Source organism: Oryctolagus cuniculus, chromosome 19, assembly GCF_964237555.1.
Source record: "Oryctolagus cuniculus chromosome 19, mOryCun1.1, whole genome shotgun sequence".
Taxonomy (NCBI): Eukaryota; Metazoa; Chordata; class Mammalia; order Lagomorpha; family Leporidae; genus Oryctolagus; species Oryctolagus cuniculus.
The window spans coordinates 42509440-42521626 of record NC_091450.1 but is presented as its reverse complement, the minus strand read 5'-3'; the positions used below and the strand labels follow the sequence as shown (position 1 = coordinate 42521626).

The 12187-nt window shown below is 46.5% G+C and overlaps 1 protein-coding gene across 5 annotated transcripts in view; it reads right to left on the bottom strand.

The window, feature by feature from the left end:
• The window catches only part of STAG3 (STAG3 cohesin complex component), a 28973-nt gene that overhangs the window by 13588 nt on the left and 3198 nt on the right, over positions 1 to 12187 (bottom strand). For all 5 annotated transcript variants that reach the window (XM_017342597.3, XM_051847718.2, XM_008258035.4 and 2 more), the window contains 9 exons: positions 9953 to 10055; positions 9099 to 9215; positions 7657 to 7753; positions 6593 to 6669; positions 6096 to 6300; positions 5542 to 5693; positions 1459 to 1532; positions 556 to 679; positions 41 to 139 (listed from right to left, as the gene is read on the bottom strand). In XM_017342597.3, coding sequence (XP_017198086.3) covers positions 41 to 139; positions 556 to 679; positions 1459 to 1532; positions 5542 to 5693; positions 6096 to 6300; positions 6593 to 6669; positions 7657 to 7753; positions 9099 to 9215; positions 9953 to 10055 — 1048 coding nt within the window. The remainder of the gene's footprint in view (positions 1 to 40; positions 140 to 555; positions 680 to 1458; positions 1533 to 5541; positions 5694 to 6095; positions 6301 to 6592; positions 6670 to 7656; positions 7754 to 9098; positions 9216 to 9952; positions 10056 to 12187) is intronic.

Below are 12187 nucleotides of genomic sequence, written 5' to 3'. Positions count from 1 at the left end.
CCAACTGGGAGCCCAGCCAGGGACACCGCCCCGGCTCCACCTTGAAGCGGCTGGTGAAGAGCTCCAGGCGCCCAGTCAGCTCCCGGTTGCTGTACAGCCCTTTCAGGGCCTTCAGGCACTTCAGACGCACTTCCCGGTGCTGCCGAGGAAGAAGAGGAAGGAACGTCACTGACTGCTCCACCAGGTGCCCTGCCCCTCACGGATTCCTCATCTGGAGCCTGGAAGTCCTCGGACTCAGAACACAAAAGGGTCACAACAGAGTTCAGCGATCATGATGAAAACAACCTCTCGACTCCCACCTTATCACTTATGTTACCAATCTGTCCGAGATTTTTTTTTTTCATGGGGAAAATGTTTCTCCCCATTATCTCAGGTTTTGAAACATTTTATTTTCTGGAGATGTTTTTCTCTCTTCTATCTTATCCTACCCTCACCAGTACCGGGGAAGTTTCAAGGTTTGACGCCTTGAACAGTGGCGTCGCCTTGAACAGCGAAGTGTCCAGGGGCAGGCAAGAAGACAAGGGGAGAGCGAGAAGGAGATGACAGGACTCCCACCTTATCATGCAGGGTCCAGCCAATGTATTTTAAGTAGCTGTCAGTGAGAAAAGAAGCACTGTAGCTCTGCATCCAACACCCAATTTCCTCGATGCAGATCGCGCGGATCTCAGGAAGGATGTCCCTAGACAGAGAGAGAAACCAACTCATCACCTTCCCTCCAAACTTGCTTTCCACCCTCCCAGGGAGCCCTCTTTTGTAGAAGAAACACTGTGCCCCAGATCTTTCCCTTCCTCCTCCCCAAACAACACAGTTTATACAAGTCAATGTTTGCCTTTTGTAACCACCCATAAAATAGTTGAACCAGCCTTGTACAATCTCGTCCTCCAAAACCTTTTAAAAACTGATTTTCAAAGCTCATTTAACTGTTAGCTAACCTGTGCATGTGTTTTAATTTCACTTCAAGAAAAGATTAAAGCTGAGATGTTCTTCTGGAAAGGCATGAAGCTGGAATCAAAGTCAGTGAGAAACAGCTACAGATACTCTTTTTAATTTATTCTATCAGTTCTTTGAACGATCTAAAGCACCCTGCCCTTAGCACAGCGAAAGCAGGCTGTGCTACAAAGTGGCTGGCCTGTGTTTTCATTCCCTGCACTTGTCCTCTCAATCCTCAAATCCCCCAGAAATATGTGAGGCAAGTGCAGATCAAGGGCTAAGTTGGACCAGGAAAATATTTAGTGATGCTGTATCCTCTTATTATCTCTCCTAGTGGGGCTTATAGGATCCTTTGTAGACGGGGATAAGCTAAACCTTATTAATTTCAACATCTGATGTTAGAGATTTTGTCCCAGTTGCAATAGTTCTAGGATTACCCAAATAACTCAGGGTTAGGAGGGAGCCCTGTCACATCTACAGACACATAACCAAGGCCTGGCTGCTTCAAAGAGAAGCTCATCAACTCACCTGTACCGATGCACAAAGACCCCCCTGAAGAGTGCGTTCATCATCCCCTCAATGTCCTCTTGATGCTCTTGGAGCTGGAGAACAGGGAGGTAGAGGTCAGTTTCTCTTGTACCCCAAGAACGTAAAACCACAAAGATATAGAACACACCAGAATAGTCAATGAATGTGTTTGGGAAAAATAAATCCTATTTGGCCGGCGCCGCGGCTCACTAGGCTAATCCTCCGCCTAGCGGCGCCGGCACACCGGGTTCTAGTCCCAGTTGGGGCGCCGGATTCTGTCCCGGTTGCCCCTCTTCCAGGCCAGCTCTCTGCTGTGGCCAGGGAGTGCAGTGGAGGATGGCCCAAGTGCTTGGGCCCTGCACCCCATGGGAGACCAGGAAAAGCACCTGGCTCCTGGCTCCTGCCATCGGATCAGCGCGGTGCGCGGGTCGCAACGCTCCGGCCGCGGCGGCCACTGGAGGGTGAACCAACAGCAAAGGAAGACCTTTCTCTCTCACTGTCCACTCTGCCTGTCAAAAAAATAAATAAATAAATCCTATTTGTTGTTGTACATAGGTTGTTCTAGCTCATCAGAAGCCTTAGCTTCCGGTAGTTATGTATGGTAGTTATGTATGTTTTAACTAACAATAATTAGGAAAACAGATTTTTTTTTTTTTTTTTTTTTTGACATGCAGAGTTAGAGAGTTAGAGAGAGAGAGAGAGAAAGGTCTTCCTTCCATTGCTTCACCCCTCAACTGGCTGCTACAGTTGGCGCATTGTGCCGATCTGAAGCCAGGAGCCAGGTGCTTCCTCCTGGTCTCCCTATGCGGGTGCAGGGCCCAAGCACTTGGGCCATCCTCCACTGCCTTCCCAGGCCACAACAGAGAGCTGGCCTGGAAGAGGAGCAATCGGGACAGAACCGACACCCCAATCGGGACTAGAACTCGGAGTGCCGGCGCTGCAGATGGAGGATTAGCCTAGTGAGCCGTGGCGCCAGCCAGGGAAACAGATCTTGAGAAGTTATTTATTTATTGAGGTAGGAAGAGTGCTCCCCCATCCACTGATTCACTCCCAAATGCCTGCAACCACTAAGGCTGGACCAGGTTGAAGCCAGAAATTGAGAACCTAAGCCATGTTTTCCTCACAGGTGACAGAAACCCAACTACCTGAGCCACTATTGCTGCCTCCCAGTGTCTGAATCAGCAGGCAGGTGGAGCCAGGAGTCAGAGGCAGGTATCAAATCCAAGCATTTTAATAAGGAATGTGGACATCCTAACCAGCTTCTTAACCAAGAAGCCAGATGCCTATCTCACAATTTTTTTTAAAATTTTGTTTGACTCGTAGAAGAAGTAGAACTAGCAAAAAAAAAAAAGAAGAGGTTAGACCTCTGTGGCAAAGCGGGTAAAACCACCACCTACAGTGTGGCATCCTATATGGGTGCTGGTTCAGGTCCAGGCTGCTCCACTTCTGATCTAGCTCTCTGCTATGATCTGGGAAAGCAGTAAAAGATGTCCCAAGTGCCTGGGCCCCTGCACCTGTGTGGGAGACCTGGAAGAAGTTCCTGCCTTTGGATCAGCCTGGCTCCAGCCATTGTAGCAATTTGGGGAGTGAACTAGCAGATGAAGACCCCTCCCTCCCTCCCTCCTTCCCTCCCTCCCTCCTTCCCTCCCTCTACCTAACTCTGCCTTTCAAATAAATAAATTTTTTTTTTAAATAAGGCACTTGGGAGGCAAATGGGGAACTTTAAATATGAATCAAAATTAGAAAATATTAGGGTATCATCATTAATCATTTTGGATACAAAAATAGCATTGGGATTATGTAGTAACAAGCCAATTTTTAGAGAACATGTCTTTAGTGTTGAAGTACCAGAAAAGTACTGGTAAAATAGCAATAAAATGGGGAAGCAAATACAGTGAAATATTAGATAATGTGAATATTATGCTTACTATACCACTGTCTCTAATTTTCTGAACATTTTAAAATTTTTACACTGAAGGGGCCAATGCGGTGGTGTAGTAGGCTAAGCCTCCGCCTCCAGTGCCAGCATCCCATATGGGCACTAGTTCATCTCCCAGCTGCTCCTTTTCCAATCCAGCTCTCTGCTTATGGCCTAGAAAAGCAGCAGAAGATGACCCAAGTGCTTGGGCCCCTGCACACACGTGGTAGACCTGGAGGCGGCTCCTGGTTTCATATCGGCTCAGCTCTGGCCATCACGGTCTTTTGGGGAGTGAACCAGCAGATGGAAGACCTCTCTCTGTCTCTCCCTCTGTCTGCCTGTAACTCTACCTCTCAAATAAATATAATCTTTTTTTTTTTTTTTTTGACAGGCAGAGTGGACTGTAACTCTACCTCTCAAATAAATATAATCTTTTTTTTTTTTTTTTTTTGACAGGCAGAGTGGACAGTGAGAGAGAGAGAGACAGAGAGAGAAAGGTCTTCCTTTGCCGTTGGTTCACCCTCCAATGGCCGCCGCTGCAGCCGGCGCACCGCGCTGATCCTGGCAGGAGCCAGGAGCCAGGTGCTTTTTCCTGGTCTCCCATGGGGTGCAGGGCCCAAGCACCTGGGCCATCCTCCACTGCACTCCCTGGCCATAGCAGAGAGCTGGCCTGGAAGAGGGGCAACCGGGACAGAATCCGGCGCCCCAACCGGGACTAGAACCCGGTGTGCCGGCGCCGATAAATATAATCTTTTAAAAAATTCACATTTGAAGGAAAAGTGAAAGAGAAAAAAAAAGGAAGGTGAGGAGGAGAGGATGGTCATCTGTACCAAATTCTACAAAAGTTTACAAAAGGGAGATGAGAAAGGGTCACTGACTAAAAGAATTAGGAAGCCATTGGTCTGAAATAACAGATTTCAAAGAAAGATGGGATAAAAGCTAAGTATTAGAAAGGATTTGGTTAGTTGGACATTAAGTAAGTAAGGAAAAACTACCCTAAAAGGAGGCACGAGGTTGGCAAGAAATACGACGTCTAAATGCACTGACTGGATGCTTCCCCAGTGCTCACGAAAGACCTCTTCTGTGCTAAATGAGAGGGAAACGTTCGACTTCTCTCACTCTTGCCTTCTATTTTCACCGTCAGATGTTTTTTTTTAATTTTTTTCCTTTAATTTTTTATTTTTTTGACAGGCAGAGTGGACAGTGAGAGAGACAAAGGTCTTCCTTTGTCGTTGGTTCACCCTCCAGTGGCCGCCGCCGGCGGCGCATTGCGGCCGGCGCACCGCGCTGATCCGAAGGCAGGAGCCAGGTGCTTCTCCTGGTCTCCCATGGGGTGCAGGGCCCAAGGACTTGGGCCATCCTCCACTGCACTCCCAGGCCACAGCAGAGAGCTGGCCTGGAAGAGGGGCAACCGGGACAGAAGCTGGCGCCCCGACCGGGACTAGAACCCGGTGTGCCAGCGCTGCAAGGCGGAGGATTAGCCTAGTGAGCCGCGGCGCCAGCTGAGATGATCTTAAAAGCTTTTGTACATTAACAGATCTGTCCTGAATCCTAAATTATGTTGCCTTCTCTCATCTCAACTTTTGCTTTCCACGGTTTCAAGTACCAACAGTCAAAACTAAGTTCCCTGAATGTCATCCAGGCACAGCACTTAAATCCTTCTAATCTCACAGAAAAATGGGAGGGGGCCAGCGCTGTGGCTTAGCAGGTAAAGCTACCACCTGCAGTGCCAGCAGATGGAAGATCTCTCTCTCTGCCTCTCCTCTATCTGTGTAACTCTTTCAAATAAATAATAAATTCTAAAAGAAAGAAAAGAAAAATGGGGGCCGGTGCCACGGCTCAATAGGCTAATCCTCCACCTGTGGCGCCGGCACACCGGATTCTAGTCCCGGTCGGGGCGCCAGCTTCTGTCCCGGTTGTTCCTCTTCCAGTCCAGCTCTGCTGTGGCCCGGGAGTGCAGTGGAGGATGGCCCAGGTCCTTGGACCCTGCACCCACATGGGAGACCCAGAAGAAACTCCTGGCTTCAGATTGGCTCAGCTCCGGCCGTTGAGGCCATCTGGGGAGTGAACCAGCAGATGGAAGACCTCTCTCTCTCTCTCTCTCTGGAACTCTTTCAAATTAAAAAAAAAAAAAAAGGGAAGAGCAGGCAAAAAATTTCACTCACTTCTTTGCGCTTCTCCAACAGGCTTTCTAGTCGCTCAGGCGATCTCTGCCCTGGACCCTTGTTTCGTTCAGCATCATACTGACGCTGGTTGTTGTCTTTGTGCAGACTCAACTGGAGGGCAACTCTTACCAGGGAAGTCATCAGCTTCATAGCTTTAAGTCAGGAAAAAAAGTAAGGAAATCATAACTTCAATCAGAAGAAGGAATATGGGTTCAAAACACAAAGGGAAAGGGGCAGTGAAAATGAAAAGCTAGGGCAGGGTGACCCACACTCCTAAGACTGACTGTCCTGAAATGGTCTCCCCAGCCCAGCGACTCTTTTAGTCTTCTTTTAACCCTCAGCGTACTCCCAACAGTGGGGTATGAGAAAGACATCAAGCTGGAAATTGCTAGCATTGTGATCAACCCCTTTCACAATTCCAGGACTGTATTTTGAAACTCTAAATCTGCACTGTAAAGTACAGACACAGGCAGGATAAAGGATCTAGAATTGGAAAAGAGCAAAGTCCTACAAATCCCCAGGGCAATATCCACAGAGTAAAAATGAGTGCTCACCAGCCAGGGTGCTAGTATGACGGAAGGCACGGACTTGGGAGTCTGAGAGGCCAGTGAGCAGGGAGATGAGGTTGTCCATAGGAAAGCCATCATAGAGGAGGCTGTACTGGCACTGATACACCAAAGCCCTCACAAACTCACAGAAGCTGCCCTGGAACCTCTTCCACAATGGACCTGGAGTTATCAGGGGATAGTCCCCTGAATCCTACAGAAGGGTTTATGAAAAGGATAGGCAAGTTATTACCAAGGCCACAGAGCCACAGTGGCTTGGACAGCAAAACTCAGTTATATAGCAGGAATATACATTATACATAATTTTCTGTTAGTCTCCATAACTGAAGAGCCATATTCAGATAATATGAGTCCCTTTCAGCCCCCCAAGAGATTGAGCTCTTCCTCCTAAAAGCTACCCTATTTCCCAGAAACAGGAAGAAGGGGGTAATGGCTTTATGTCCTAAAATAAGAGAGGCAAGAAGATCCTGATCATCTTCCTCCACCTCATTGAACTGCTCTGTTAGATGCCGGATGATCTCTGAATTGGTCATCTTCTTGAACATCTCAGGGGTCACGATGCCTGAAGGAAGGAGACAAAGCATTTATAAGGAAAACAAAAGGACACTGTGATCACTTACAGATGAAACTGAGGACGAGCTACGGAACATCCTGAAAGGCACTTAGGTGGAGAATCAGAAGACTCAAATCCTAGTTCTAAGTCTACCAGCATCCAGTTGTGTATGTGCTCTAAGGTAACCTCTCTACAACACCCAAAGGCATCAAGCAGCAGACTATGATGGTTTAAAAAGAGCCTAAACAAATGAAAAAACAAAGAAAGAAATAAAACTAGGCCAGATCCTGGATTCTTATAATAAAATTTGATTGAGACTGTATGCTACAATAAACTAAACTATAACATCTGGAGATGTGAGGCGCCTCAGCAGTACAGAAGAAATACAGGTAACGATACTGAGAAACAGGAAGAAAATAGGAAATTATTTTATCGAGACTAAAGGGTATCTGATGGGCCATTTTCATGGTCACATAAGCAAGATTATTTTTCCCAACAGGTCTTACCTCTAAACCAGCATAGTAACCTACTAGATCAATTCCTGATTTACCAATCAAAAATGTAGGGGCCCACACTGTGACATAGCAAGTTGAGTTGCTGCTTCCAACACTGGCATCTCAAATCAAAGTGCCGGTTCAAGTCCTGGCTGCTCTGTTTCTGATCCAGCTCCCTGCTAATGTGCCTGGGAAAGCAGCAGACAGTTCAACTACTTGGACCCTGCCACCCACATAGAAGACCCAGATGGAGTTCCTGGCCCCTGGCTTCAGCGTGGCCCAGCTCTGGCCATTGTGGTCATTTGGAAAGTGGAGGATCTCTTTCTCTGTCACTATGCCTTTTGAATAAATAAAATCAATCTTTTTTTAAAATGTAGATAAATAAGTAAAACTTTTCTTATGCTTTACTGCCTTCCCTTTTAAGGAAATGTTTAATTCTATTCATCTAAGTGGAGGAAAAGTTTCATTAACATAGGAAGAAAAGACTGGGGATGTTCCTCACCTTTACATCCACAAGATCTGATGAAAAAGTTAATGAGCTCCAGGAATCCTGCATCCTGGTCTTGCTTGTAGCTTTCCAGCCACTCATCCACCAAAGACTAGGAAAAGAATGTGGATTATTTCCATTTTTGAAAATATGACAGAAAAAATCCTGTATGATTCTGCCAATGGAAGCATCTAAACTTCTGATGATCTGCCCAGCTAGCTCAGTCAGTTAAGCATGAGACTCTTAAACTTTGATGAAATATTAATATTAAAAACTCTTTTATTATACATTGATGAATTCAAAGAAAAAGCAGAAATTCACATACGACAAAAATTAGGTAAAAGTAGTAATCCTTGAAGGTATGCAAGATGACTGTTGCCCTGAGAATTCATGAAATACTGGAGACCCTGACTTTGTATCCAGATGGCTACACAGAGTACAAGAGACAGGAAGTGGAACCTAAGATCTTTCCAAAAAGAATATTCTAAGAGGAGGCCCCTATATAAATCTGGGTCTTTCAGAGAGTCACAATGTCATTTAAAAAAAATGAATGAAAAATAAAGCTAGGCAGACATGGGCAAAGAAATAACACACACACACACACACACACACACACACACACAGACCTTAGTGTGGGAGAGGCAAAAAAAGAATTCTTCCTTGAGAATTCATAATCATAGTTGGCCCTCTGTTCTGGATTTGGAACCCAGATTCAAACTATCTCACTGATTAAAATAACAAAGAGAATTTAATTAAAAGTGAACGTGGATGGGCTAATGCTGGGCTTAGTGGGTAAAGCCACCGCCTGCAGTGCCAGTATCCCATATGGGTGCCGGTTCAAGTCCTGGCTGCTCTACTTCCGATCCAGCTCTCTGCTATGGCCTGGGAAAGCAGCAAATGGACCAAGTCCTTGTGCACCTGCACAGAACACCCAGAAGAAGCTCCTGGCTTCAGTTCGGCGCAGCTCTGGCCATTGCAGCCAACTAGGGAGTGAACCAATGGATGGAAGACCTTTCTCTGCCCCTCTCCTGCTCTCTGTGTAACTCTTTCAAGTAAATAAATCTTTAAGAAGAAAATATACAAGGAGTTTCTACTGCACTATTAATATTTCATTGATTGAGCTGGGTGCTAATGGAGCTACAAGGTGATGAGAGTAAATGACCTATCTACTACCCATGTCCAGGCGTCCTAGATCACCTGACACTTTTTGCCTCCCCCATCAATGAAGAAAGGCAGAACTGCTCCAATTCTGAGACACCTCTAGGAAAAGAACGCCCTCTCATCCAATGTCTCCGTTACATCACTGCAGAGCTTTGCCGTGGTCCACTCCTTCTTGCCCTAAGTATGTTCAGCAAAATGTCCACATCAAATCACGTTTGTAGACACCTGTCCTTATTGTCCCAACCTACAAAGGGCAAGCTGGTATCAAGAGGCAGAAGTGAGACGTTTCACTTTACCTGCATATCACCTCTGGCAGCTTTCACGGCATCAAAGAGATCACTGGCTGGTGGCTTTGACTCTTTCTGACCATGACCATGTACCATCTGGGACCCCTTCTTTGGATGTTTTGCTGCCTAGTAAGGGTACAATGATTAGGAATAAAAAAAAAATTAAAAATGTTATCATGTAAATAGGCTTAAGCTGCCAATTCTACAGCAGTGCTTGTGTTATTGACTCAGATCTAAAATAACAGATTTTTTATATTGTTACAAATGTGATTATTCCGGACTTCTCTTTTCTAAAAGTCCTTGAGGGGCAGGTGATTAGTGAAGCAAGCATTGCTTGGGGTATGGCTGCATCCTACATGGGAGTGCTGGGTTCAAGTTCCTCCTGTTTCACTTCCAACACAGATTCTTGCTAATGAGAATCTTGGGAAGTACCAAATGATAGCTCAAGTACTTGAGTCCCTGCAATTCACGTGGGATACACAGAGTTTAGCCTAGCCCCACCCCTGTCTATCATGGGCATTTGAGGAGTGAACCAGTAAATGGAAGATCTCTTTCAAATAAAATGAACATACATACATACATACAAAGTCCTTGGGGGTAAATATTTGCAGCAACAGCTAAGACACTGCTTGAGATGCCCAAATCCATACAGGAGTGCCAGTGTTTGAAAACTTTTAAAGTCTTTCAACCCCATTCCAATCTCTATATTATAATGCTGTCTTTTCAAAATTTGTTTTCTTCCTTACTTCTGTCCCCTTAAGACTAAATCTTGTTCTTTCATTAATTATATCACTTGAACTTCTCTGTTTTCTTCTGCCACTTCCCAGACCATGTTCAAAAGCAAAACAAATTGACTGACTCACTGGAGTTGTTCTGAGTGGCCGCTTTGCTGTTCTCTTCTTCACAGTGCGTCTCAGACTGTCTTCAAAGTCACTGCCTTCATCAGCTGACAAGGAGTCACTGTTCCTATGAGGGGGGTATGGTTCTCTTTAAATACAACCTCATTCCTTTCACCTAAAGGGTCAATAATTTTTCTTTCTTTCTTTTTTGACAAGCATAGTTAGAGAGACAGAAAGGTCTTCTTTTTTCCGTTGGTTCACCCCCTAAATGGAGCCGAAGCCAGGAGCCAGGTGCTTCCTCCTGGTCTCCCATGCGGGTGCAGGGCCCAAGCACTTGGGCCATCCTCCACTACCCTCCCGGGCCACAGCAGAGAGCTGGACTGGAAGAGGAGCAATAGGGACAGAATCTGGCACCCCGACCGGGACTAGAACTTGGGGTGCCAGCGCTGCAGGCAGAGGATTAGTCAAGTGAGCCGCGGCACTGGCCAGGGTCAATAATTTCTAATCCCTCTTTGTCTCCACTGTACTCTAATTCCATGAAGAAAACACCAGATTTTAAGAGGAGATTACTGTTACTGGAAAGTAGGGGAAGTCTTTTTTTTTTTTTTTAAGATTTATTTATTTATTTTAAATGCAGTTACACAGAGAGAGAGGCAGAGGCAGAGGCAGAGAGAGCGCGCTGTATTTCATCCACTGGTTCACTCCGCAAATGGCCACAACGGCCAGAGCTGGACCGATCCAAAGCCAGGAGCTTCTTCCAGGTCTCCCACACAGGTGCAGGGACTCAAGGACTTGGGCCACCTTCTATTGCTTTCCCAGGCCATAGCAGAGAGCTGGATCTGAAGTGGAGCAGCCGGGACTCGAACAGGCACCCTTATGGGATGCCTGCACTGCAGACTGCAGCTTTACTGGCTACACCACAGCACAGGCCCCAGTAGGGGCGTCTTAAAGGAAAACTTTCACTTGGAAGCAAAAGAGATGAAGAAAGACAAACTGGAGTGAGTACAAGAACAGCCCTTTCCTAATATTCTCTCTGAATACGAGAATCAAATGAAACTCACAGGACCAGCGCTGTGGCACAGCGGGTAAAGCCACTGCCTGCCATGCCTGCACCCAGGCCGGTTCAGGACATGGTTGTTTCACTTCTGATCCAGCTCTCTGCTATGGCCTGGGAAAGCAGAAGATGGCCCAAGTGTTCAGGCCCCTGCACCCACATGAGAGACCCAGAAGAAACTCCTGGCTTCAGATGGGCCCAGCTCCGACCTTTGGGGCCATATGTGGGGAGTGAACCAAAAGATAGAAGATTCTCTCTCTCTCTCTCTAGGCCTCTGCCTTTCTGTAACTCTGCCTTTCAAATAAACAAATACATTTTTATAAAAAAAATTATATTCATGGGGCTGGTGCTGTGGCATAGCGAGTAAAGCTGCCACCTACAGTGCCAGCATCCCATATGGACGCTGGTTCGAGCCCCCAGCTGCTCCTCTTCAATCCAGCTCTCTGCTATGATATGGGAAAGCAATGGAAGATGACCCAAGTTCCTTTTTTTTTTTTTAAGGAATGTGATTTTTTTTTTTTAACAGGCAGAGTTAATGAGAGGGAGAGAGAGAGAGGGAAAGGTTTTCCTTTTCCGTTGGTTCACCTCCCAAATGGCCACTATGGCCGGCATGTTGCGCCCATCTGAAGCCAGGAGCCAGCTGCTTCCTCCTGGTCTCTCATGCAGGTGCAGGGCCCAAGGACTTGGGCCATCCTCCACTGCCTTCCTGGGCCACAGCAGAGAGCTAGACTGGAAGAGGAGCAACCGGGACAGAACCAGCGCCACAACCAGGACTAGAACGCCGGGTGCTGGCGCTGCAGGTGGAGGATTAGCCTAGTGAGCCGTGGCGCCTGCAAGATGGCCCAAGTTCTTGTGCCCCTGCACCCACGTGGGAGACCCAGAGGAAGCTCCTGGCTTCGGATTGGCACAGCTCCGGCTGTTGCGGCCAATTGGAGAGTGAACCAGCAGATGGAAGACCTCTGTCTCTCCTTCTCTGACGTTCAAATAAATAAATCTTTTTTAAAAGTGATATTCACAAGCAGAGACCACTGCTTTCGTGGAGAAAAATCAGTGAGTCTCAGGAAGTCACGTATCACTCATAAACAGGAGATTAATGTGTGCTAGGAATTACAGTTCACCTTTTGAAATACCACCACAGGTTTTGATCAGTGTGAAGTTGTACAACACTGATATAATCTGGTCTACACCAGCAGCACTGACAGAAA